Source organism: Electrophorus electricus, chromosome 3 (assembly GCF_013358815.1).
Source record: "Electrophorus electricus isolate fEleEle1 chromosome 3, fEleEle1.pri, whole genome shotgun sequence".
NCBI classification, from domain to species: Eukaryota; Metazoa; Chordata; class Actinopteri; order Gymnotiformes; family Gymnotidae; genus Electrophorus; species Electrophorus electricus.
Window position 1 is genome coordinate 10,047,501 of NC_049537.1, and position 27,877 is coordinate 10,075,377.

General features: G+C 44.8%; 1 protein-coding gene across 2 annotated transcripts in view; it reads left to right on the top strand.

Annotated features, from left to right (window-relative positions):
• Window positions 1-26,648, top strand: part of dlgap4b (discs, large (Drosophila) homolog-associated protein 4b) — a 94,960-nt gene extending 68,312 nt beyond the window's left edge. Inside the window, exons 5-15 of one of the 2 annotated variants that reach the window (XM_026997613.2) lie at window positions 217-974; window positions 1,557-1,771; window positions 3,956-4,054; window positions 5,199-5,352; window positions 6,020-6,284; window positions 18,618-19,021; window positions 19,259-19,350; window positions 19,937-20,448; window positions 21,433-21,524; window positions 22,168-22,323; window positions 22,454-26,648. In XM_026997613.2, coding sequence (XP_026853414.2) covers window positions 217-974; window positions 1,557-1,771; window positions 3,956-4,054; window positions 5,199-5,352; window positions 6,020-6,284; window positions 18,618-19,021; window positions 19,259-19,350; window positions 19,937-20,448; window positions 21,433-21,524; window positions 22,168-22,323; window positions 22,454-22,672 — 2,966 coding nt within the window. In that variant the 3' untranslated portion in view covers window positions 22,673-26,648. The remainder of the gene's footprint in view (window positions 1-216; window positions 975-1,556; window positions 1,772-3,955; window positions 4,055-5,198; window positions 5,353-6,019; window positions 6,285-18,617; window positions 19,022-19,258; window positions 19,351-19,936; window positions 20,449-21,432; window positions 21,525-22,167; window positions 22,324-22,453) is intronic. The other variant, XM_026997614.2, reaches the window with a different exon arrangement.
• The last annotated feature ends 1,229 nt before the right edge of the window (window positions 26,649-27,877 follow it).

Consider the following 27,877-nt stretch of genomic DNA (forward strand, 5'->3'; position numbering starts at 1 on the left):
AAGGTATACTATTCAATAACTATCTTGATGTGAACGATTCAGTAAATACATTAATGTTAATATTAATATTAATATTAAACGTATGTATTTTAAAGAGTGAAAAATGAGAGTCTGAACTCAGCAGTGAGTGCTTGGAAAACCCTTTATATGCCTAAAAACCTTTTGAAAGAACCTAAAAACTAAACAGCTGCCCCTTTGCCCTCTGCTGGCCTCTAGGCGCAGCAAAGATGCACCGAGTGCCCTCTAACCTCCTGGACCGCTTTGACAAACAGCTGCCAGCTCAGCGAGATGGCTTCAGCACGCTGCAGCTCCACCGCGGGTCGGCCGTGGCCGGCGCCAAGCAGCAGCAGCAGCAGCGCACCGACAGCCCTGGCAAGATCCGCTACCTGGTGCACTCGGTGCAGAAGCTCTTCGCCAAGTCACACTCGCTGGAGAGCTCCGCCATCAAGGGCACCATCAACGGGCGGCAGGGTGTCGGCGCCAACGACAAACAGCATCGCCGCAGCAAGAGCAAAGACCGGGTCAAAACCGAGAGCACAGCGAAGAGGCGACCACGCTCCAACATGTCCGGCTACTGGAGCTCCGACGACCTGGACAGCGACATCACCAGCTACAGGAACTCGGCAGGCATGATGACCCTGGGGAGGTCGGGTGCTGGCGGGAGCCATGGGCTGGACAGCCAGACGACTTCCAAGTACCTCATGCAGGGCTACAACACCATCAGCGAGCACACGCTGAAGGTCTCCAAAAGCAGTAATGATCTGAAGCACCAAGGGCTCGTCGCGCTGTCCACTCCGCGAGGAGGCGGGGCCAGAGCGGCCATGGGGGAGGGGGCTTTCGGGAAGGGCGGGCCCTGGACCACGCTGACGCTGGGAGCCAGCAGGCAGGCGGGACAGAAGGGATCAGCCACGCTCGACCGCTCTATGCTCAAGTCCAAGTCGTGCCATCAGGAACTGGCCTGCCACTACCTACAGGTGCGGGGCAGAGTGAGTTAGAGAGGGTGCAGTGCAGATTACAACCAGCCCTCTGGCTCCTGACCTCCTGTAAGCATGTTCCCTTGCAGAGTGGCTGCTCAGGCTATATGTGCCCTTTGACATAGCGGTATATTAATAGGGCATATTCAGACCTCAGGTGTTCTAAGATACATTTTTGAGGCATTTATTGGTTCTGCACATTTGGTCAAAAGAAATAAGTACAAGTACAGACATATAGATTAATTATTATCATTATTATTATTTAATCAATATGTACAGTATACAGAAAGTAAGTAACATTACTATAATCAGAAATGCAAACACACACAAAAACACATGGTGATGGCAATATATAGATTATATATACTAGTATATGAGCTCAGTATCCTCAAATCTAACCGATAATACGAATGGGCAAGATTAGAACTGCAGCTGCGCAGACTAATGCCAATATATGCAGACACAGTAACAGAGAAGTCAGTAGTAATGTTGAAATCCTCATGTAGTATGTTCTACTGGGAGCTGGGTACCCTGGCAGCCAATGAAGGTGCTGAACAGCTGTTTGCACGGGGTGGTGTGCAGATGCCGTCGGCGGGCGAATGGAGCGGGACGCTGGGCCGTGGCGAGATCCCATGCAGGCGCATGCGCAGCGGCAGCTACGTGAGGGCCATGGGCGACCTGGAGGACAGCGACGACTCGGACAGCAGCCCCAAGCCCTCGCCCAAAAGCACTGCTCGCAGACAGAGCTACCTGAGCGCCACACAGCAGTCACTCAGTGACCAGTTCCCTTCCAGAAAGTAAGCAAACGCAGGGCCATCAGCAGCAACACACACCCAGATAAAAGTGCACATGCACACAAAAGTGCAAGCACGCTCACACGCGCACACTTACTCACAGTCATGGCCGAATCCAGTTTTGAGACACGCACATTTTGGTTTTCACAAAGTTTGCTATTTCAGTTTTTATGGTGGCAATTTGCATTAACTCCAGATTGTTATGAAGAGTGAACAGATGAATTGCAATTAATTGTAAGTCATTCCTTGCCATGAAAATTAACCTAATCACAAAAGCCCCTTTTCCTCCACATTTCAGCCCTGTCACACAGTGATCTGCTAACATCATTTCAGTGATCTTCTTGTTAACTCAGGAGAACGTGATAACGAGGACAAGTCAGCTAATATCGCTTCTGTCATGCTGTTTGAATTAGAAGAGCAGACTGGTAGCTTTAAAAGGGGGGTGGTGCTTGAAATCATCATCTTCATCTGTTCCTTCATCTTCGCCATGGTTACCTCCAAGGGAACACGTGCAGTCATCATTGCTTTGCATCAAAAGGACTCCACAGGCAAGGACATAAGATTGCGCCGAAATCAACCATATTTCGGATCATCAAGAACTTCAAGGTGAGAGGGTCAGTTGTCTGAAGAAGGCTTCAGGGTGCCCAAGAAAGTTGAGTCAGTTCAGGTTAGCACCAGTGCACCACCAGACTGGAAGCAGACAGGTGTGAGTGCATCTGCGCGCACAGTGAGGCGAAGGCTTTTGGAGGATGGCCTGGTGTCGAGAAGGACGGAAAGAAGTCAAGAACAACATCAAGTGTACAGGGGTCAGACTTTAGAGGAATGGGGTCAAGTTATTTCCTCTGATGGACCCCTTCAGACTGTTTGGGACATCTGGAAAAATGTCTGGAGAAGTACCGTGAGTCCTGTGTCCTGTAAAGCATCCTGAGACCGTTCGTGCATGGGGTTGCTTCCCATCCAACGGAGTGGGCTCACTGCCATGAATAAAGAATTGTATCAAAACATCCTCCAAGAGCAACTTCTCCCAACAACCTAGGTGCAAGTTGGTGATGAACAATGCTTTTTCCAGAATGATGGAGCAGCATGTCACAAGGCAAAAATGATAACAAAGTGGCTCGGTGAGCAAAACATTGAAATTTTGGGTCTACGGCCAGGAAACTCCCCAGATCTAAATCCCATTTTGAACCTGTGTTTAATCCTCAAAATGTGGGTGGACAAACAAAAACTCAGAAATTGTGATAAACTCTACGCACTGATTAGACAAGAATGGGTTGCCATCAGTCAGGATTTGGCCCATAAGATGATATCCAGTATACCAGAGTGAACTGCAGAATTCTTGAAAAAGAAAGGTCAGCACTGTAAATAGAGTGTTTGCATAAACTTGATGCATTTGTCAATAAAATTTAAAAACTTAAATTCTTATAATTGTACTTCAGTATACCATAAAAAACATCTGACAAAAGATCTAAAAACACTGAAGCAGTGAAAAACCAAAAAAAAATAAAAAATTTGTATGTCTCAAAATATTTGGCCATGACTGTACATATTCACACAAACACACGTGCAGATTCACACACACACACACACACACACACACACACACACACACACACGCATACACACACGCATACACACACACACACACACACACACACACACACACACACACACACATACATACACACTCTCTTACACACACGCAGGCTCAAACTACACTTACTCGTGTTAGATCTAGCACAGTTAGCCTCTCTTCTCTCTCGTCCCTTCCACACTTTCTTCTGAACAAGAAAGCCATGTGTAAATCAAGCATGGGTCTACAGTATCAGACTCTTCCTTGTTTTGTAGGAGGGAATAAACTCGTTCAGCTACATTTTTGAGATTGTTTATTACAACCCATTAACCGAAATGAGGGGAAAAACTGACCAGGATGATATAAAACCCATATGCGCCTCAATGCAGAGCCTTGCAAATAGCGTCAGGCGCTTACATGACACTTTCACTCTCAACACATACATACTGTAAATGCCCTTCTATCAATCCCTCATTATAATCCAACCACTACTTCCCAGTGCTTTTCCTAATCCCTAACCCTGCTACTCAGCATCTTCCTCCCCGTCCATTACCCGTTTCCCTCTTGCCGTCCTTACTTTAAAAAAAAAACCTTCCTGCCCTCTCCACTCCCCCCAGCCGTCCGCTGGACTACGCGATGCTACAGGGGGACCTGGAGGCCCTCTGGTCCCCCCTCCACAGTATTGCCACCCTGCAGCAGATCGGACGTTCCGTAAGGTCAGTGCAGTGAGGAGCCAGACCTGCAGCCTGGGTGCAGCTCCTCACTGAGCACACTGGGGGGCGCCATGTCACAGTCCTGTAGTGCTCCATGCATAAAGAGAACTGGGGCTTCTTCTCAGAACTTGGAGTGCTGGAATGGGAGCTAATCCATTTTCAGTTCCCTAAAAGCAAGATCAGATTGCCGCGTTCCTATTGGCTATCAGTAGTTATTTTACACTGTGGTTTCTATATAACAAGGCATTGTGAAACTAAAAACATTCATTCACGTCATGAGATTTTATACTGCAGTACATTTTGCAGTGAATGTCACATGTCTTAATCACACTTAAACTTAATCACAGTGTGAGAGTTATATAGCTTTTTAAAATCTAGAACTAGTCAGTTTTCTGTTCTAAGGGAGAATGGTGTCTTCATCCTCAGTACTCCTACTCTGAGATGACTGATGGGTATGGCCCTGGCTTCTACAACTCTTGGGTGGCTTTCACTGTTGAACGGAGCTGCAGAAAGGAAAAAACCAAGCACAACTACCCCATAGTAGTGATCAATGAGTAGAGACACAGGTGGAAAGCCTCTCCAGAGTTGGTGGCCTTTGCTCAAGCTCGCTCTGAACATCAAGCACCCTCTTTAGCGGGTCGGCAGGAATCAAATCTGTGCTGAACGGCCACCTCACTTTGTTACTTCGATTTGATTGATTGCGACCCGTTTCTCTTTAATCTTGTTCAAAGGAAGCTTGCTCTGACAGTATGTTACATTTGTTTGAGTTAATCAATGTGCTTTGTAGATAATGATACTTATCTGAACTCTGCTTATCCATGCTAATGCCTGATCAGCTAGGGGACAGGGCCGTGAATTAAGATGCCGAATGGGTCCGTTTATTAACTGGGTTATGAAGCAATGGCTGGGCGGACAGGAAAGCATGATTGTTATATAAAGAAAAATTTTTATGCATCATTGCACAGAGCTTTTCTGATGGCTTAATTGTTTCCATTGGCTTTGTATGTAAGAGTGAACTCAAAACCCAGAAGAGTAGAGCGATAACACTGGCTTATTGTTTCATGGGAAAGTGGTCCTAAATCCTCTTCTCTTCTCTTCTCTTCTCTTCTCTTCTCTTCTCTTCTCTTCTCTTCTCTTCTGTTTCCAGTTGTCTTCCATCTCTGAGAGAGTTCTCTATCAATCGCAGTCTGGATAATTTGGACTGTATTGGAGGTTCGGGATCGTCCTCGTTCCCTCGTTGGGATGATGACGACTTCAGTCAGGGCTGCAGTACACTCGGGCAAAGCAGCTGCATCAGCCAGGTCAGCGCTCATGTGGGAATCAATCACTGAACAGAGGCACCTTGCACACTGCATGCTTTATGCTGTACAGCCGTTAGAAAGGCCTGTGAAAGCAGTGAAACCTTTTCCTGGTAGGAGAGGTCTTCGCTCTCACCATAGCAACCATGCCATGCTTCTACTGCTGCAGGTTCATTTAGTGTCTATTCACACATTTATTTTTAGAGTTGGGGTAAGAGCTTATTTTCTTTTCATCTTCTTAGTTCGTTAGGTTCAGATTTATTTCACTCACAGCAGCTGCTCTGCACAGGTTGGTTTTATCAAACACACACAGATTGTTGTTGTTTTTTTAACAGTATTTGCCAGTATTTACTTAAAATTTCACTTCAACTGAATTAAGTGCGACAAAAAAAACTTTTAAAAGAATGAAGTCAGACAATTTGACAGTTTGATTAGTCTTTTCTCACCTCTTTGTCCCCTGTCAGAGCTTCCTGATCATGTACCAACCCTCTCCTCACAAACTGGGCATGCTCACCATGCTCCATGGTGCTAGTTCCAAGCTGGCAGCTAGTCATAGTCTCTCATTCTCCACTATGCACCGTTGTCCACCTCACTTTATTAGGCCCATCTGGCAACCCATGCCATTTGCTCTGATCTGGCAACTTGGATCAACCTGTCTCTGCTCTGCCAGGTGCGGGATTCAGAGATGAGTCAACGCTATGGAGAAGAATCCTGTTCGGAATCCATGTTTGGAGACACACTCCCGCACGCATCCTTAAACTCCCGGCTCGAGGAGCCTCCAGATATGGCGATGCCCACATGCTTCCGTTCCCGTAGCCATAGTTACCTCCGTGCCATTCAAGCAGGCTGCTCCCAAGACGATGACACGGCATCGCTGGATTCTGACTCTCCGCCCCCCACCGTGACCACCGTGCGCACGTATAGCACCAGTACTGGTGAGTGGCAGCTTCACACAGTGGTTCATCCCAGGTGCACTTTCACACACCTGTGTATTAGCCTGTGTTGGTAGCATGGGCCCAGCTCAGGTCAGAGCCTTGTTACCCCAGACAGACTACCTGTGTTCTTTACAGGCCAGACTCTTTTACAGCAGGTCAGTGACTGTGGCACATTTTAAATAGGACTTCCTGACTGGCATAAATAACAGAGAAATGGTGAATACTGTATATGTAATTAAAAGCAGATGTGATGTTTGTTTAGCACTAGTTCACAATGGAACTGATGGCTGACCATTTTTCTGACATTGCTGTTTATTTGCTGTAAACCAGCCACAATTTCTATAGCTGCTGTTGAGTTGGCCAGCTACACAAACAACATTAACCATTTGGCTGAGCCATTTCACACTGGGCACCGCGACATGTTGGGCCCGCAGATAAGCAGGGCAAAGCTCGGCATGAAAAGGGTGCAGGATAGCTGCTTCTCATCTGGATCAGATTGTTCTGATCCAGTAGGTCTACTCATGGACTGTGCATCCAAAGCCCAGTCTAACACACCTCATTTCACTAACCACAATCTTCATGAACAAAGATTAGCTCCCTTTTTATCAATTCCTATTCCGAGGTGAAGCCCCAGTTTTGTTTTGTTTTTACTACAGTACTCTGGCCCCCTAGTGTGCCCAAGGAAAACGAATAAGGCTGGAAAATGTGGGACAGTGTGAAGAGATGAACCGTTATTCCACCAGGGATATTTTTGAGAATACCTTCTAGATATTAGCTAACCTAGATTAAGGCATTTATTTTGATAAAATTCTTTCTGATAAAATGTTAAATTGATATAATATATTGCAGAAGTCTCTAGATTGTCTACTAGAAATTCCTGGTGACAGACAGCCTTCAGATAGAGGGACCACTTAACTTTGTATATATGCATTCAGATTGTCTGGAGGCTATCGCAACTGAAGGAAATGTCCTCCATTAATTGTTAGGACTGGATTATTTTACAAAGCAATCCCAACATTATTCCACTAGGTTATGGTGGCAACATTTTTGCTGGCACAGTTGTAAATGGATCATGCCCATGTGGTATATTGCAATTATTGACCACTTCAGAGGCTAGACATTGTCAGACATATGGGATCTCCAGACATATGTGTGTTTGTGTGTGTGTGTGTGAGAAAGAGAGAGAGAGAGAGAGAGAGAGAGAGAGAGAGAGAGAGAGAGAGAGAGAGAGAGAGAGAGAGAGAGAGAGAGAGAGAGAGAGACTGTGCTAAGTATTATGACTGTCTTGAAAATATAACCATACCTAGCTATGAGTTAAATGTCTTTCTCTCAACGTGAATATTTCTTTTTATTTTGCCACTCTCCCCCTCTTCTCTCCCTCTGTCTCCATTCACTATTTGCGTCAGACATGGGCGGGACCCAAAAAATATTACAAGGGTGTTGCATGACAGATTTTTTTAGGGTAGGTCACTCGTAGTATAACCCAATTACATACCACGTACCTCAGAGACTGACAGCTCATATGGCCAATAAATGTGCTCTGTCATATAGTTTCCCTAAACAATACTCCAATGCACAATACGGAAGGCGTTTCTCAGCGTCCTTTCTTTCCGCGACGTGGACCACGATACTGGATGTGTTATTGCAAATAACATTTAGCTAGCTCGTTTAGGTTAGAGAAACCCGGCTAGCTGGTGAAGTGAACTGGATTAAGAAATGCTATTTTAGCTCGACTCTACAGGCGCTGTTTTACTTTCGGAAGAAGTGGAGACTCGTGTCTTTGAGGCGGGATGCTGAGATCAACATTTGTGATGGATCGTAAATAGGTAACTAAGCTAAATGCACCATCTTTTGCTTTAAAGCTAGCTATAGGTTATCCCTTTCGATCTTCGAAAGCGGTCTCGCTTTCACTGGGGCTGTGCGCCGTTTCTAGGCTACTGTTGGTAATGGATGCTTATACCGCCAGCACCCTCTACTCACGGGCTCCCTGCCCATGGATTTCCTCTGTCGGTAACCTAGCAGCCACCGGCAAATCAGTGGGTTAAACTGACTTCCAAGTGACATGGATAAGAAAAGAAAATCAGTCGACAGAATTCCCCCAGTTTGTTCAGAAAACCGTAGCTAGTTACGTCGGTGTTAACGATTGTGACAATGCCGAATGTGGCTGGACTGCGATCGGTTTGTGGCATTTTCACCAAATAGCTTGTTACTGGCAGTTTTGTTAAGGTGAAATCGTACGTCATTAAAGATTTATTGAGGGATTTTTGAGTCTTTTGTGCTGGATTTGATCACTATATTGGTACACAATAACGTTCACGGTAAAGACTTTTGAGTTATTGGCGAATACTTGACAGCAAGTTGTAGAGCACGTGGGTCTATGCCTCGCGCTAATTGAGGGGGCAAGAGTCGGACACGGTCGCGTGGCGTCGTTTCCACCACGCCTACTTCCTACACTGCAGCTGTCCCGAGTTTGAGTCTTGTGTTGGTGCCATTGCTTTTCTTCTTTGTGAAAACTTTTGCACAAATACATTTTGCCAAGAAGAAAGTAGATATGGTAAGTAGCCCATTTATACCGCAGTTATATACGTATCCAGTTAGTGGACAGACCGCTTAGACGAGGATGCGGTTTTACCTGGAAAGGCTGACGTTAAATCGCTTTGAAAGGTTTCGTGTGCGTGTGTAAGTGAAAAATGGAGGATATTTACTCATACCACATCGTCACGAAAGTTTCTGATTAAAATGTCAGCGTGTTTTGTTTTCGTTGTTCGTGACAGTTTGAGTAAGTTGCCGTCTGATCTGGAGGCAGGGGAGTTCTCTGTGCAATCATAGCGACCCTGTGACAGTTGAGAGCTTCAGTGTTTGAGTAAGCAATATACCCTTCTGTTATTGTCAGGGATTTACAGAGACTTTCACAGAAATTACTTTCCGGACTATACAATTTGCCTTTGATGGCCGCATTCCTGACTTTGTTCAATGTTGTCATTTATTTTTAAAACCTCTACTTCAGTATGATTAGGGTGTCAACGCAACATACCACAAACCAAGCAAATGACACCATCATTAGTTTGCTTAAAGATACAATAAGCTACGGTTGTTGTTGGTTTTTTTTTTCCTACTTGGCACCGATTCTCAAAGCCAGTGCCACAGGGCACTGCTTATCGTACTGTGGAATCAGTATCCAGTGTTGATTCTGTTGTTCTGTTCGCTGGCAGTGATGGAGTAAAGGAGCGGTTGCTCTGAGGGAGATCATGAGCGCCGTCTCACTGTGAGTGTTTTTCTTCTTTTCCCAGGACTGTATCTTAGGCTGGCTTTGTGTTTTTGACGCATGTGGTTTCAATGCACTTGGCTCTAGAGCTACTCAAATATTTAATGCATTTTCTATCTATGCATCTGTGTGACAGGGCATATTTGAACCAAAGACAGCAATGTATTTGTCTGTGAATAGCAAAAGGACTTGAAAGGAGCACTGTGTGAATTTTTTTTAAAAAGTATTTTGATGTGTTATTGCATGAGTTAGCTTGCAGAATGTGGGCAGTCCATCCATGACTTCTGTAATGGTACAGGTTAAACAAACAAATTCAGGGTATTTTTGTGAACCTGAATAGAGCCAGGACAGAAGTGGTGTTGATATGAGTCATTTGTGACTCATGTAAATATGTAACCCTTTCATAATTAAATGTTTTTAAAAGGGTATAATCCAAAACGCTAGACGTTGTTCTGTCGTCACAAGAATACATCATCGTTTCACACAGTCCTAACTGAAGACCCACTGAAGTTTGCCTTTCGGGATACAAGTTTCTTCCTTCAAATGGCAAGCAGGGTGTTATTTTCATATTAATATCATGTTAACTGGCAGACGTTTTGTGGTGTTATTAAATGGACCTAAAATGTATTTTTCCTTGGTCCACATTAGCTTTTATATCTATGGAGTCACTGCTCAAAAATGCTGTACTGCTGAAATGTGCACAATGTAGACAAGTGCTTCTCATCCCAGTCAGTCATGGCTCAAGAAAAATCTCGTAAAATGAAGTCTTAGAGAAGTGAAGAACAGGTTCACCTCGGATACAGATAATATACAGTACCTTTTGATCTAGGCTTTTGCTGCAGATGTGCCCATCTTCCAATCATCCACTGATTAACCTCAGTTTTATACTGTTGTTAAATTAAATTGTAGTTCACGCTCCAGGGATGTTGGTACAACCCTACAACACACTGTATTATTTTAATTGCTGGAAAGTATTAAAGTATTAGTCCTTTTATAAAAAGGACTTCATATTAGTGACTGTTATAATAATAGCTAAAGAAGTCAGAAATCGGTGTATTATTGGAGAAATTAGGATATATATGTGGCAAATAAACGGTGTTGTTTCAGTTACAATCCTTTTATTTTTTTTCCATTCTTTTTACCAAGGGAGTTGGGTAGACCCAGTGAGCTATAATCAAGGATTTTGGCCCAAAGTGGCATTTACAGGCCTGGCAGTGTCAGTTCAGAGGGGGTGAAAAAGACTGGTCAGACTAAGAAGAGCGTGTAATTGGCATTTCTTTGTGTCTTGTTATATTTATGAACAGATGGTGTGGAAAAATGTGTCTTTAGTCATATGGTTGGTGGGGATTCTGGTTTTTGGAGGTGGGGGGCGTATAAGAGTAGGCACGGTACCAACTTGTTTTGTTTGTTTCCCAGCTCTTGTGTAGGGTGGAATACAGGAGAGAAATTAGAGCTGTATTATTGCAACGGGTGAACAGTGTTAAAAGAGAGCAAGACGGAGAACTCTCTATTGGCTCAGGCTCTGTCATTGGCACTCCCTATCTTCTGTTTACCAGACTACTGTTGCCATGGTTATCAGCCCTTTAGTTTGCATCCACCATTTAACATCAACAGCAGTTTGCTGACATAGCACTCTCTTGTAACTGCATTGCTGGCCGTGTGTAAAAGGCGCTAACCCAATGAAAATCCAAACCCCAGTGAAAACTAAAAGAGAATAAGAATGCGGGTGGCTTATTATTTATTACACATCACACACAGACTCTTTTAGGGCAAGCTTTTGTGTACAGCCCCTTTTAACAGGCTAAATCATAGTGGCATGCCTGTGCAGTATCAGACGATCTGTACTTTGGTACATACCTTACTGGTCTGCTGAAGTCCTAAGTTCACATCAGTGCCTACGCATAGCTGAGTTTAGTCTGCCTGATGATGGTGATTAGATGATCTTGAGCTGCTTAAACCCCACAGCTGTGAAAGAAAGAGAACCTCCGATAATATATATATATATATATATATATATATATATATATATATATATATATATATATATATATATATATATATATATATATATATATATATAATTTTTCCCAATGTTAGAAATCGGAGGACGTTTAGATCACAGGGTTACAAGCCTCTCCATGAAAGCGCGTCCACTTTTAGTAATGGGCTAAAACTGGAGCCGTTCTGAGCTTGCTGCTGCAGACGTAGGCGGGCTTTGAGAAGCTGTCTCCTCAGGGCGCTGCAGAAGGCGTGCATTATTTAGACCCCACACCGCTTCACCTCTGTATGGAATAAAGGATGCTGTGTGTTGTAGAACTTCATACAGCGAATGTGGTGCTCTATGAAAATCTAATGGACTGCGGACATTCTGCAGGGGTCGTGGGCATGTATGGATGGAACGGGGACTTTTCTCACGGTGTTTTGTAGCCTTCCAACCACAAACTGGAGAGGTGTTCTTAAGTCGGGAGGAGCTGGAGATGGATTGATGGCTGTGCATATGGTTTCAGTATTTCCATCTTTGCTATATACAAATTTCATTGTGGAACTGTTTTTCTGTTCCATATTTGTTCTTTGTTCTTTCTATATTTGCTTTTGCCAGTTATCTACGGACCAGACACATAAAGGCTGCTGATATATGCAAGCTTCCTCACTGATTTACATCAAGTTAACAAACTTCTGTATAGTCAAATTGCCACATTTCCATATATATACAGTCAGTAAATACAATCTCAACTCATTCTCTTCTTTTTTCTTTTTTTTTTCTTCCCCTACCATCTGACTCAATCTGATGCAATTTATGACTTTTTTTTAAGTCATAAATTGCATCATCATGTCCACACCCAGTAGTTTAGTGATGACACAAACCTTCCCTGAGACATTGTGTAGGTGCATGCGTGGATGTGTGTTGGCACCTGCGTGCTCAGCCAAGCCACCCCGATGTGACACATTTGGCCTGGTGGCTGGCTTCTGCCCCTGTGTCTCCTGCACTGACCTGGCTGTCCAGCTCAGCAGTAGCACTGACCCAGGGCTTCTACCTCTGTGACTGACTGCAGAGCATAAAACAAAGCCACAATGTTCCACAGCAGAGACTTCAGGGGGCAGGAGAGGTTGTGTAGAGCAAACTTGAAGGGAAATTCTTCCCCCAGAATGAAGTCACCTGACACCTTGATAATATGGCTTGTATGTTAGATATTATTGATGGGAACAGGATGCATTTGCACACTGTGTGTGTGTGTGTGTGTGTGTGTGTGTGTGTGTGTATATGTGTGTGTGTGTGTGAGGGTACAGCAGAGAGCCGATGTAAGTTCATTCCAAAGAGTAGCCACATTTAGCGGCCTCATTCACACTCCAGCACCTGGTCTCATCATAGGCTACAAGCAAGTCTGTGTGTGTGCACAGATATGGACATTTTCCAGCTGGAGTAGCAGAATGTGCTCCTGCTTCCAGTAGAGGCAAACGGCATAGCACTCAACCTTCAGATTCAACCTTCTGTTCATCCCCACCCATGGCCAGGGTTACAACCCATGGCCAGGGGTAATTTGCATTGAGCTAGCACTGTTGGCTCTGCAGTTGTAGCTGGTTTTGCTGATGACCTGGCTTTCTGAACCCAGAGCAGATCAGGAACCCTAGCATTTTGTATAAATAGTGTGTTTGGTGAAGTTTCAGACTACAAACATGTACAGCCATAAACCGATAAGATGATTATAAAGAATATAAGATCCAATCTGGGCGCATCCAATCTAAACAAGTTTCTGTTTGCAAAATTTGGATAATCTTCAACTTTTCTCAGATTAACATTTGTTTGTTCGAATAGTAGATGGCTTTCCAGCCAGTATACATTCCCATCTAGTTAAATCTGCCTGACCAAAGACTTGCAATCCAAGTGTTTACAACAGCTAGAACAATGGCCCTGATTGTCATTACTGTTGTTTTAGTGTTTCCCTCTAAAGTATGAAAAACATCCTGTTACTGTGTAATAAGATTGAATCTTTTCAGTACTGTTGGCCAAAAGCCTTCAAATGAGACAAACGAGAAGACAAAGCATGCAGAATGCAGTTTATTACACAAACTTAATTCTCCTTCTCTAAAGAGAAACTGGGCCAGGAAAAGTCCCTTCAAATTCACAATATGCAGGCATTTGTTATTCACCAGTAACTGGCCTATTTATTGGGTTCTTATCTAATTTACATTGTTCAGACTCAAGACTTCATAAACCGAATGATCTCTGTTCCATGTTTGAGTAGTAAAACTCTAGACGTTACATATCTCTGGAACTATTTTGAATACAGCTGTGCAACCTTTTCCTCCGATCATATGTGGGCTAAATCCTTCAACCTCTCCTCTCTGTTCCTGCTTGTTTAGAACCTCCTGTTTGTTGAGCTCCTGCTTAATGTCCCAGAAATGACCTGTCCAGGCCCCTGAAGAGCCCTCCTTCAATTGACACTCGAGACCACGTCAGCACGTTCGTGCTTGACACAAAGCAGGCAGGAATTCTGGACAGGAGCATGCTTGTTGCATAGCTGCCTCAAGAAAAGCTGAGAGCCATTTGCGTTTATGAGGAATGATTTCAAATGCATCTGCGCTTCCTCACCTGGCTTTTAGTTCACGACGCAGCGGTCATGTACATTTGTACAGTCAGTTCGGACTGTAAATTGTACATTGCAAGGTCAGACATTGTGCACTACTTATTCACTACTATAGTGAGTAGTCCACACCTGCTGTACTCTTGCCCAGTTTTGGAGGGGAAATGTTTGGTGAACCACACAGGGTGTGGTTTGTGTTTGGGTTGGGCACTGCTTCAGGCAGTCTTGTGATCCTTTAGCTAACGAGGGATTGGTGTGGGAACGTGCAGACTCCTCCTGTAGGCGCTTTACACATCACCTGTGTAGTAAATGCAGGTGCTGCTTCAGTGCCGTCTTCCCTTTGGAAAATCCAAATGCGTGTCATTTCCGACAACACAAAAAATGTTGGGAAATCAGCAGCCAGGCTCAGAAGTCAGAGTGGACGTTGCCCTGTGTGTCCACAGCTCCACTCTGCAAAAAGCACCGTGAGCCTGGGCGGCAGAGCGAGAGAGCTCGGAGTCCCACGGACCAGAGCCAGGCGAGCCCCGGTTAGCTGGGTCTCAACACAGCCTTAAACGGTCCCATTGAGAGAATTCTAGTCAGCCCCCTCAAGGCAGTCCAGGGCTGTCCAGGCTCGGCACTCTCACTGAAGGCATCGTTAATCATCTGAAGTTAGTCATGGAGCTCTTAAACATTGTGCAGACAGGGGAGTAGGCTCTCGCCACTGTTGACTCAGCCGATGCCGAGCGACAAAAGCCTCCCTGCAGTTTCTTTGCTGGAATTCCCCGTCAGCTCATGCCAAAACCGAATCGAATTTTGGGATTTGGAGCAACGTTGGAACGAAGAGGAGAGGAGAGGAACGGATAGAAGACATATTGCCACACCCTCGCCATATCCGATGACTGGGAGTGAGTTGGTGTGTTTGGGTACAGGATGAACCTGGGGGAAGGATGGCTTTGCAGTCACTTGGCTAAAATCAGACTAGGATACGGTGGTTTGTTAGCTGAAGGTGGCATGCCCAGAAACCTGCCTGGTAAAGAATGGCTGTCATGTGGATGGTATGTAAAGCCTGTTCAAACTGCGCACCATATCCACTCCTAGTGTGGCACCTGACTGCCACCTTGACTTGTAGAATCTTTAAATGTAAAGACAGGAAGAATAGGGATAGAGTTTTCTGTCCTCTAAAAGTTCAACCGCAAAATTCCCCTTTTGTACAAGCTGTTGTAGTTGAGGATTTTTGTTCTATATAATTATTTGTTATGTAGTTTCCATATTTTGTGATTGAATTATCAGTGTGTTCTGAACATGTTCTGACTCAGAGCAATGCATATGTTAAAATTATGCAGCAAGGTGGGTCTTGGGTTCGAGTCCCTATATGGGTGGAGTTTCCGTGTTCTCCCTGTGTTTGTGGGTTTCCTCCAGTGTCTCTGGTTTCCTCCCACAATCCAAAAACATGGAGGCTAGGCTATTCTAAATTGTCGTGTGTCTCTGTGTGTCTCTGTGTGCTTGTGTCTCTGTCTGTCTGTCTGTCTGTCTGTCTGTCTGTGTCTCTGTCTGTCTGTCTGTCTGTGTCTCTGTCTGTGCGTGCGTGCGTCTGTGCGTGCGTGCGTCTGTGCGTGCGTGCGTGCGTCTGTGCGTGCGTGCGTGCGTCTGTGCGTGCGCGCGTCTCTGTCTGTGTGTGTGTGCGCGCGTCTGTCTGTCTGTGTGTGCGCGCGTGTCTGTCTGTCTGTCTGTCTGTGCACATGTCTGTGCACATGTCTGTGCACATGTCTGTGTGTCCAGTGATGGTTGGTGCTCTGTCCTGGCCTTAACCTTCTCTCCTTCCCCTGCACCTGGTGCAGTCCCCCAGGGGTCTGCATTTTCCGATAGAGAGTACGCTGTGCGCAAATTGGCTGCCGCTTCTCATGAGTGATTTGTAAAAGCTTTGTGTAAAGCATCCTTGAGCCTGATTATAATAATAATAATAATAATATTATATAGTACATTTTTTATTATTATTATTATTATTAATAATAATAATAATATTAATATTAATATAACACAAATAAAATAACAGCTTTATGGGAATGCTAAAACATAACCTCAACTGCAGGTCAGCATACACAGTATAAAATATCGCACAACATTGTTGTATTGTGACACATGCACATTCCCGCACATTCTCACGCGCACACACACACAAACCACACACACATCCCATGTAGTGAAATAACTGTGACTTTTATCTGTGCCATCATTTCCTCCTGATATCCATTCAGCCATCTGTCAGCTCCAACCAAACCCCCAAAATATGTCTGTCATCTCACACTGACACACACGCGCACACCCACACCCACACACACTTCCCCTTATGGAGAATACCTACACAGACTACTAATTTTTACCCACTAAGCCACAAATTCTACTACACACTCATAAATTGTCTCTTCCACACACATACACACTGGGTGCCCACCCACTGAGCGCTCATACAGGCTGGAAAAATACAGGGTGTAGGGAAAAGGGGAGCCGGGGTGTGTTTGCGTCAGAGCGCTCTGCTTCCATAAACATTGGCAACACACGTTGCGGGATATGGATGCTCTGTTAGAGGCCAAAGCATGACTTTTCCACTATGCTGTGCAAAGCCCTGTTTACTGGAGATCACTCACCATACCAGCCACAGATAATCACCAAGCACCTAGATGTTCAATACAGCCCTCACCATATTCTATATGGTATAATATTCATATTATACCAGCCACAGATTATCACCAAGCAGCTAGATGTTCAATACAAAGCTCTCAACATGCCAGCCACAAATCTTCACCAAGTACTTAGATGTTCAATAAAGAGCCCTCACCATATCAGCCAAAGATCAAAAGCAAGCACCTAGATGTTCAATACAGAGGCCTCACGCTACCAGCTGCAGATCATCACCAAGCACTTTGATGTTTACTACAGAGCCCTTATTCGAGCCACAGAGCCCCCGAAACCCCCACCAGTGTGCATTTTACAAGTTGGCTGCTGGACTGCCTTACTTCATTTGGTTATGACAGCAGAAACACTGTCTGTTAAACTATTTTTAAAAAAATATTTCTTGAACTTCCACTGCTTCTTTACCTACTTGTTCTTTTTATAAATGACAGCTATATTTGCAATCCTAATCAGTAGTTAACATATGTTGCTAAGCATATTTACTATTTGGCACAGCTCAGGTTCACCTGTTCTCTGAAAACAATGGGTCAGAAGTTGCCTGCCCTCTTTTTGCTCGCTCGCTCCAACTCCTTTTGTTTATGAAATCCTGATTTGGTTATATTTTAACCAGTTCTGAATTGCTAGCTGCTTTCTAGTCAACAACACAAAAATAACCTGATGGGTGTGCAAGAGGATCAAACCACTTTTGCTTTTGAGGCAGGGGGTGGGGATGAGAGTGAGGAGACAAACGAAAGGAAACAACACACGGATAAACAGAACTTATCATTTTATCTATTATTAATCTATATCATAACAGCATAAAAAATTAGAAACCAAAATCCACTTATTTCTGAACCTGTCGCGGGGTGCCACATTCAAGGAGGGCCCCGGGTAGTCAGGTCCACCACTAACTGCTGTCCAACGCCCCTGGTGTGCATGCACGCCTTCTTAGATCTATGTGCAATCACTTTTCTTTAGCTTTATATAGAGGATACTGCATAAACCCCATTAAACACTTGTGATTCATCATGGCCTGTGAGAGATCCACTTCAGCATGAATGTAATGGATGCTTGTACAAATCCAACACGTGGTTTTGTACCAAGCTGTCCCCAGTATGCTCCCAAAATGACATCAGCGCTACTGGTGCAATGGAAGTGCATGGTTTGCTCATTTAGATCAGTTTTATCAACATGTAGCTCTGATGAATTGGTAGTGCATGACGATGATCAGGGGGAAAGAAGCATTAGGTGGAGAGGAGCTGCAAGAAGAGAACAGTAGATGAGTGAACTAGGGAAATGAGAGGGAGAAGAACACTTTGCCCGCACTGTCTTATAAGGTTATCGGCGGAAAATTAGACCCAGCAGTGAATGGCCCGCGTCAACTTCATTTCCTGTATTTTGCCCACTCGCATTCTATCCCAGAATGCTTTTGGGTGTGGGCTGAATGGATCCTTGTCTTTTCAGATGTACCATGCCCTTTCTGATGAGCACAAACACAGATAAATACTAGCTGTCTGTCAGCTGTGTTCTGCATCTCCTGAAATCATATTAGAGGTAAATGTATGTGTTTTCCTGTGGGACTCGGTGTGAGCTAACAGCTTCTAAAACAGGATATATTAGTCTAAATATCAGAATTGTTTTGCTTCGTTATTATTCATTATTTCTGGTGAATTTTAAAGAAAAATTAAGAATATTAATCTTTCATTAGTTTGTGCGCATAAATGTTTCTGTGGTAGCCACTTTTTTCAAATTCCTGTGATATTGACTTTGTTTGGTGCAATTGGATATTGGACTGATCCATAATCCTTCTCATAACCCTCCTCTCTCCCACAGTCTCAGCGTGCATAACCACGTGTAAGAAGATCGGCCCACCCCCGGTGCCTCCCCGCTGTGCCACCAAGCCCTTCATCTCCGTCACCGTGCAGAGTAGCACCGAGTCCGGCCAGGACGGTTACCTCGACAACCACGACCGTAAGAGCGAGGCCAACAGCCAGTCGGGCCACAGCAACTCCTCGGACAGCCTGGACAGCGCCCGGGCCAGCAGCCTGGTCAAAGGGCCCCGGCCGCAGCTGCCTGTGGTCGCCCCCCGTGAGCCTCAGATCCCGGCTGCCGTGGTGGTCTCGCCCGAGCCACCGCGCCAGATCCAGGGTGGGCCGCGCAAGGGAGTCCCCGCCACAGCTGACGAGCCAGCCACGGAGCACGTGCCCCGCCGGAAGCTCTCCTCCATCGGGATCCAGGTGGGTGGAGAAGGCAGGCATGAGAACAGCTCACGCGGCCGTGACGCTTGGTCAGCAAAGCCTGTTGGTGCGCTTCTGCCTTATCCCCGACTGATATTTCAGCATGCTGTGCTTTTTTTAAAAAAAAATGCTGTATAAGAGCTATATAACTTTTTGCAGTATTGTTCCATGCTGAATTAAGTCTGCTTTGGGTACAGCGAATGTCGGTAAATGCTGCGCTCTGTGATTAAACGCTAGGTGGACAGCATCCAGGAAATCCAGACACGAGTGGAGACGCCGCCGCTGGCCAAATTCCAGTCAATCGGAGTCCAGGTGGAGGACGGCTGGACGTGAGTACTTCCTGCCCTGCTGCTCTCCACTTCCTCTTGCCTGCCGAACAGTGCCGTTAGATTTGACAAACAAACCAAGTTATCAGCAGAGCATAAGTAGAATCTGGGCCACGCGTGCTATAGTTAGCGTGCTTGCAACACTCCGCAAGTACTAGCCTTGTTTTAGCGTGAGACTTTGAAAACACAAGCGATTAAAAACCACCGCGCTGCCAAGGCAAAACGTGGCGTCTGCTGCTGCCTGTGAAGATAGCCATCTGTGACCTTGTCCCATCACAGCTTGTAGCGCCTTTCCGCCATCTCCTTCTGCTCCGTCTCTGTCTGCTGTAACAGTAGATCCCCTGATTCCCATGCTTATCAGTCAGAACCTCAGCCCGAGCTGGCTTTCATGTCATGCATAGATAAGAAGCCAAAGTCGACCACTAGTCAGACTCAGGGCTTCTTCATACTGCTGTTTGGCTACATCAGGCCTGAGACTAAATACACTTCGTTGCATTACTGGACAGACAGTAGCACAGACATTAATGCTCACCATTGAAATCTAAGATTATTACATTATCGTGTCTTTTTGTTTTTCCTGGATAATCAGACTCAGCCGCTCCAGTAGTATGGCCTCTAAGCAAGAAACGGACTCAGACACACAAGACCTCTCTCTTGGCTCTGTTACCGCCGTCACACCCAACGCCACTTCCAGACCCGCCCAGAAGAAAGTCATGGTCAACAGTGCCAGCCAGGCAGCGGACTTGGCCACACAGCTCTCCCTTGACAACGGCAGCCATGATGACGAGGTTGTGACTACCAGCGGCCCCTCCCGCCAGCTTCTGACAAACCGTTCAACAACAAGGAGCAGCTCGTCCTCTTTCTCTGAGAGTTTAGACCCCGCTCTCGACCCCTCCTCGCTGCCCCCACCCGACCCCTGGTTGGAGAGCGGGAACGGGACGGGGAACGGAGGCCCAACGCAGACGTCATCAGGCGGGATGCCTGCATGCCGACGGGATGGCCATTGGTTCCTAAAGCTTCTGCAGGCGGAAACTGGACGGATGGAGGGATGGTGCAAACAGATGGAGGAGGAGACCAAAGAGCACCAGTTGTCAGAGGAAGGTAAGAGTGGGTGTGGGTGTAGTTTGCTGTTGGGTGTGGTTTGCTCTAAAAGTTCCTATTGGTATGTGCTAGGGGTCAAAGCTGCAGGATAATCCCAATGTTTTTCTCCAGGGCAAACACTGTGTGTCTGTGTCTGTGTCTGTGTCTGTGTCTGTGTCTGTGTCTGTGTCTGTGTCTGTGTCTGTGTCTGTGTCTGTGTGTGTGTGATGCCTCGCTCACACAAACGGTGTGGTTGCAAAAGTGGAACTGTATTTTGATACATACCCAGCGGCGCAAAAGCTTGAGATTGATCACAGTTGCTTGCACCCTCACTACTAAGAAAAAAAGTTGTTCAAGAGGCTCTTCCCTCACTGTCCTTCATACTGACCTTCTAGATGTGGGATCATGTGTCCACGGCTCTGTTAGATCTCCCTTACTAAAATGACTAGTGTCCTGAGGGGTTTCAGGTGGGACCAGGGAGTTAATCAGGTTTGGGTTGGGCAGAGTGCACACCTCCTTCAGCTACCCTGCAGTCTGCTTCTGACCCTGAGATGTCATGCACACAGAGGCATGCTGGCACTCACCCAGGCTGCCGTCCTGACTTGCTTTCTCATGAGAGAAATGGACAGGGAAGGTGGACAGGACAGAGGGAGGGAGACGTTTGCTTCCCACCGTAGAACAGGACGGGCAACTCCAAACCCAACTTTACAAGAGATGACACAGCAAACCTTTTAATAGATTAATCACTAATATATTTGGTAAGATTTTTGATGCAGACAGCTGTGTGTGAGTCTTGTAGTTTGTTCGTTGTGGGTTGTGTGTGAATACCTCAGTCGGTGTCGCAGGAATTTACAGAACCTCAGTGAAGGATGGGTGGAGCACTGTAGATTGATACAGTGGAGGAATTATTGTTCATCTGGGCTTGTTTCTCTCACTCTCTCTGTCTCTGTTTCTCCACTGTGTGTGTGTGTGTGTGTGTGTGTGTGTGTGTGTGTGTGTGTGTAGTGCTGGGTAAGGTACGAAGTGCTGTGGGCAGTGCTCAGCTCCTTATGTCTCAGAAGTTTCAACAGTTCATAGGGTTATGTGAACAAAACTTGGTGAGTCCCATGACTTCTCTCCCGCCTTCCTTACATGCATGCACACGCACACAGCCAGCACAGCAAAGAAACCACTGTCATCGCAACATCCACAATGCCTTTACTAATCCAACTACACACTGCACCCAATATTGTACCTGGAAAATAAGGCATAAGGAAACTGATAAAGAAACTGGCTGGCATCTAGACATAACATGCTTGTTAACTGGGTCAGCTTGTAAAAATCTTTAAGGAGTCTTGCCGAAAGATCAAATGTTTATGTAGTTACAGATGCAGCAACAGGCTGACCTGATGAGGATCAGAATGGGGCCCAGGAGACCTCAGATTAGGCTTTCTTATCCAAAATAAAGTGACTCAATTAGGCAATGTTACACTGCCCTCTTGTGTTCAAAGTCCCACATAACCACTGACATTTGCTCGCGCTCTCTCTCTCTCTCGCTCTGTCTCTCTCTCTCTCTCTGTGTGTGTGTGTGTGTGTGTGTGTGTGTGTGTGTGTGTGTGTGTGTGTGTGTGTGTGTGTGTGTGTGTGTGTGTGTGTGTGTGTGTGTGTGTGTGTGTGTGTGTGTGTGTGTGTGTGTGTGTGTGTGTGTGTGTGTGTGTGTGTGTGTGTGTCTGTGTGCTGTGTGTGTGTGTGTGTGTGTAGAATGTCAACGCTAACCCCAGACCCACGGCTCAGGATTTGGCAGGATTTTGGGATCTCCTGCAGCTCTCAATAGAAGACATCAGTCTCAAGTTTGATGAGCTCTACCATCTCAAAGCCAGTGACTGGAAACTGGACCGAGATTCACCTGACAAGCAGGTACACACCACCTTTATATACATGCAACTACGTACCCAGACACCCATTTCATGCATACGATCATGCGTTAGCTCTGACTCTTAATTTCTTGTATGTCCTGGTTTGGTTCATGCCGACCGCTGGCCTCCAGGAGAACCAGAAGCAGGCTCCTCCGGTGCCCAAGAAGCCAGGAAAGAGCAAGCCGACCCTCAGCCGGGACAAGAGCGGGGAGGCGGCCGACAAACAGAGGCAGGAGGCACGCAAGAGGCTGATGGCAGCCAAGAGGGCGCAGTCGGTCAAACAGAACTCGACGACGGAGAGCACTGACAGCATCGAGATCTACGTCCCCGAGGCACAGACGCGCCTCTGAGAGAGGAGAGGAGGCGGTGATGACAGGAGCAGGGGATGGTGGAGAGGAGGGGGGGGGGGGTGAGGAGACCAGTGACGAGGCTTCACACAGATTTGCTCCAGTATAAAACGCTGCTTTGTTTGTTTTTTATTTTTGTTTGTTTTTGTTTCGTGGCAACATAGAATTGAGAAAAGGAGATAAGGACAGTGGAAGTTGCGGACACAACACATGAAGAGCTTCTCTTTTCCTTTTCAGAGACTGCCAAGGAAAACCTCAAATAGACTTTGTTAGTAATATTATTATTATTATTATTATTGATCATGATATGACCTAAATCCCATATCAGACTGTTAAATGTTGTAATATCTTGGATAAGAGTTCTACCGTGTGGCATAAAGCAGCCACACCTTTTCTGCCTCCCACTGCCTTGCCCAGTTTAAAAGACCTCTGTAGTTGGCAAAGAACACCCATGCCTACACACGTTCACTCAGACTCCCTCCCTGCCGGCCCCCTCTGAAATATTTGTCTTCCTCTTTGCTCATTTGGTCCATTAGTTTCAGTCTGCTGTCTTGAATAACTGAATCCCTTCACCATGACGAGATCATGGCGAGCGATGAGGTCGTGAGTGACGCAGTTTCTCAGCCCTGACGATCTATTCATCCAGCTGCTCCCCTCTCCTTTGGTGGATATGCTTGGCCACCTCTTCCCAGCTGTGTTCCTGACTGTTTTCCCTGCGTTCTGCTTTACCAGAGCGGTGTGTGGGGTTTGCCATTACATGAAGAACTGAAAAATAAACGTCCTTAATTTGGCTGTGGAGAAACGCACAAAGCTTCTTTCCGGTTTCGCTGGCATGACGCACCATGTGACCAACAGTGAGCCATGTGTGTAACGGGAAAAAAAAACCAAACATTTGTTGCGCCTTAAAATCATGATGGAGGGGATGGTCATTTCCATGTTCTTGGGCATATTTACGTGCCAGTTTAATGTAGGTGGGAATGAGTTATTGTATGCTACCACACAAAGTCTGTAACCCTCTGTAACCTTACTCTGCCAAGTGGAGAACGCAGCTCACCCTTTACTGCTCACCCCTGCTGTGCACTGACCACACATTAAAACCACGGTCAGTCCTGGCACCATGTCAAGAGACAATGCCAAGTGTCTTAAAGTTATTTGCCACAGGAGAATTTCTTTTTCTGTAAGGAAATCTTCATTACAAAATACCAGTGAAAATCTTTCAGACTTATTTAAAATTCTGGCTCTGCCTATATTTGTTTTTTTGTTTGTTTGTTTTTGTTTTCTTCAGACATTTCCCTATCCATTTTCTCATTATAATTAAGTTTTAGCAGCTCTACAGCAGCAGTAAAAATATAGTGTAAAAAACCCTTCAAGGTAAAAGGAGAAATAGTATACCTCTGTGGTCATTTTGGGCACTACAGTCAGTAGGTGTTGCACTGTAAGCTCATTGTCAGTGAGCTGTTATATAGATAAGGTGAAGGCATTTTTATTTTAGAGTCTAATTTGTTTTCTTTTCATTGTGCACTTTCATTACTCCTCATGAAAAAAGCATTAAACTGATGCTTTAGAGACTTTTCTGAACTGTTGGCTGCCATTTCAGACTGTTGACAGAGACTTTAAAATGTATGTCCCTGGCAATAATGGTGAATTAAGCTTTTATTAGGCTTTCAAGAAATTTGTGGAGAAACTTCATAAAAATTGTGTGCTTTAATCACGAGCCCAAAGTCACTTGAAACTCACCCTGTTTGGCATTTGGATCAAGTTATAGCATCAGACAAAATTCTTCGCTACTAGGTGTAGCCGTATACATGCTACTTCCATGAGTGTTATGGAGCAGTTCAAAGATCTTAATGTAACCATGGTTGCTTTGGTAATGGTTGTGAATTTTAGGTTCCGTCTTGAGTATGCCTCTTCACTTAGTAGTTTAAACTCCAACTCTGTTGGACCCAACAGAAAACATTGTGTTTCCTTAGGGGTGATTGGGGTTAATTTGGCTGATGGGCAGCAGGAAGGACATAACACCTTCGTAAATAAAATGGCTTCAGGCTTGTCAACACGCAGTGTGATTGTCCTCTGCACATGTTGTTCCAAACAGTTGCTGACAACTGGAGGGCTTTCGGACCTTTGCGGGATGAAGCCGTCTCGAGCTTTAGAGTCACAAATTTCCAAGGCCACTCTGAATTCAGTCCCATTAAACATTCCCTCATCAGATGCCCCTTATCTCTATTTAAAAAGCACATATGCATTTTCGACTAAGAAAGAACCAGCCATCACCCCTACCTGCTTTCTTTAAGCACGCACACAAATGCCCCGTATAGTAAGTGATCAACTCAGTGTGTCCTTTTGTCTGTGGTGTTGTGTGTTAGAGCCAGTGATGGCTCCCATGGCTGTTTTGTGATAATGGTGTGAATGGGATCTCTCCTCTCCCCTGCTTCTCCCCATTTGGCGCGGGGGTGGGTCGTTGACGCCTTTGGCTTTGTGTGCTGATGGCCTGCTGCCTCTCCCTGCTCAGGGTTTAAAGGCATGTCTGACGCGGCTCCGCAGACCTGTCGCTATTCAGTCCCACTTCTAACCCAGGTGAGACTGGCTTTCAGAGCAGACAGGACGCTATGTATATTCTGTGTCTGAAGCCTGCACAACAGAACAGTATTTGGCCAGAAATGGGAGCAACTTGTCAAGTGTTGAAGACTCACCAAAAGCAATTTTCATAGATTTTCTAGGACAATGTGTCTTATCAAATGATTACTGTCCAAGCTGTTTAAATTCTCACAATGGCTCTTGGAGACTATTCTAGGTTAGAATAATGCAGGTTGTTCTTTGCCTGATAAATAAAGTGTAAAGAATGAGCCAGCAACAGCGCAAAGGCTTGTCAGTGAGGTAAAGCAGATCAGCCGTGTCTGAGCGTGTAACTGCATCTGTAATTCTTTTATAAGAGCCAAGGTACAGAGAGGTGGGAGAAATGATGAGAGTAATAGATTTTTGGGGTGTTTTTTTTAGGGTTTGTCCTCTATTAAAAATGGCAAAGTAACAAGGGAATCTCAACACAATATTTAATTAACAATATATAAAAATAATTTGTGCCAGTTATACTCTGAGAGAGAGAAGAGGAAGAGTGAAAATTTCAGAAATGGTTCAGATTTCCTTAACTGTAGATTTCCTTGTAGGTTTCCTTCCAAATGACTTTGTACTAAACATTGTTCAGGTCAGAGGGGTGACACGCACATTTCCATAACTGCACTTATAACAAATTTGTTCTTAAGAACTACTTTGCTTTAACTTCTTTCACTCATGATTTATTTATTTGTTTGTGTTTTTCTCTTTTTTTTCCAAATTCTTTCTGTCAAATAGTTCTTGTATCTTGCAATCACCTGTATCCTTTTTTTATGTACTGGGATCTGACTTTGCTCTGCCAACCTGAGTTCATGATTGTATTATTATTATGATTGTGGGCTTCCCTTAGGATCACTGGACCAGTACACTCCATGTCTTATGACACAGATTGTGTTTGAAAGCTTTGGAAAACAGTTGGGAATCTGTCTCTCTGTTGTGGGGTTTTGTTTTGTTTTTGTTTTTTTTTGGGGGGGGGGGGGTTGTATATCAGAAAAGCCCCACATGGAGTTGTAGGACGTGAAATATTTTGGAAAAGCTTTTCATTTGAGATGCGGAGTTTCTGATTTGTTTGCGCTGCTTGGATTCTAAAGGAAAAACTTTTTATATACCTCTTATCTGACTGACCCACAGCACAATGCAAATAGCATTAGGCTGCAACTGAGGGACCTCCCCACCCCCACTGATGGGTTAAGGGAAGCCCAGATAGGTGACCCTGCTCTGGAAGGGAAGTCTGCACTCCTCACTGGTCTTCATCAGCCTAACATGCAAAAATGAGCTTTTCTTGCTCTCAGCATCCTGTCTTTTTCTGGCCATGTTTTGCTTTGGGTAGGATGGGGACCACAATGAAATCAATACTCTTATTGCAAGAGTCTGTAGCAAAAAAAATAAAAATAAAAAAATATTCCTATAACAATCGATAATCAATATTTTGAGACAAGCACATATTTTACTGACTAGGATTTGTTCAATATCTCTAATGCTATATGGATTTTAGGTTGTGTATGTCAGGGTCTTTGTTTTAGTAATAAAATGGAGTTAAGTTAACCAAAAAGGTGTCCATTGGGTTTTTTCTCCCTTCACTCTACATATAGAATTAAATTGTTGGGTGTAATGGTTGAAGTTAATAGGCTAGTAGGCTTACAAAAGAAAGGACATGGAACACTTTGATAGTACAGGAGACTGCTGCAGTAGCTTGCTGTATTGTCCTATAGCCTACAATAAACTTTATGGTTACTAGTGTGCAAGCTATATATAGCCTGTTACAGTTAACCACTGAAAAGTAGCTTTCGCCGAGCTCTTCAGGACAGGCAAAGTGAAATCAAATACTTTCCATTTTCCTCTTTTTCAGCGCCTCAAGCACAGTGAGGTAACCTTGGCGAAATTCCAGCATTAAGGCGAAGTGAAATGAAATTGTACACTGTTTAGTTCTTTACATTTTATGTGATAGAATTTTATATCATTTTACCTTTTTAGTTTAGACTATAGCTTTGTAATCGAGAAAAAAAGGGCAACGGGGAAGTCTGGAAGGCTGGTGCATTCCCGGCGTGGGATTTGCTAGAGGCAAGGTTAGAAAGCGTCACAAATGTGATCCCCGACGACGGCACGCTGATTTTCTTTTTGCAAAATTTGCCTTTCCCGGGATACACCAATCTTATTTCTTTTAGATCCTTTTCCTTATGAGTTTGCCTACTAGCGTGACAGGCCTACAGAAAAAGGTAATAGAATGTTGTGTTAATCGGAGTTCTTCCAGATCTCACTATTACTTGCTTTAGAAACCTGTAAATCTTTGACTCATTCATAAGTAAATAAGCGCAGGAAATGCTACATTGATACACAAAGCGTGTGCTGCACACCATACAAAGAGGCCTGGCGTACCGAAAGAAGCAGACCACAGGACAACCCAAGCCAGCGATAGGCAACATGCAAATAGGCTGTTTCTATAAAACAGGGCCAAGGCCTGGAATTTGCTATAAATAATTAATTTTGATAGAAAAATAAGTAGGACTACATTCATAGATCTAAAACCGTTTTCCATGTTATCGATCATAATTATTCGGAAGTCAGGGGAAACATTTCAGCACAATAATTAAAAATAATTAA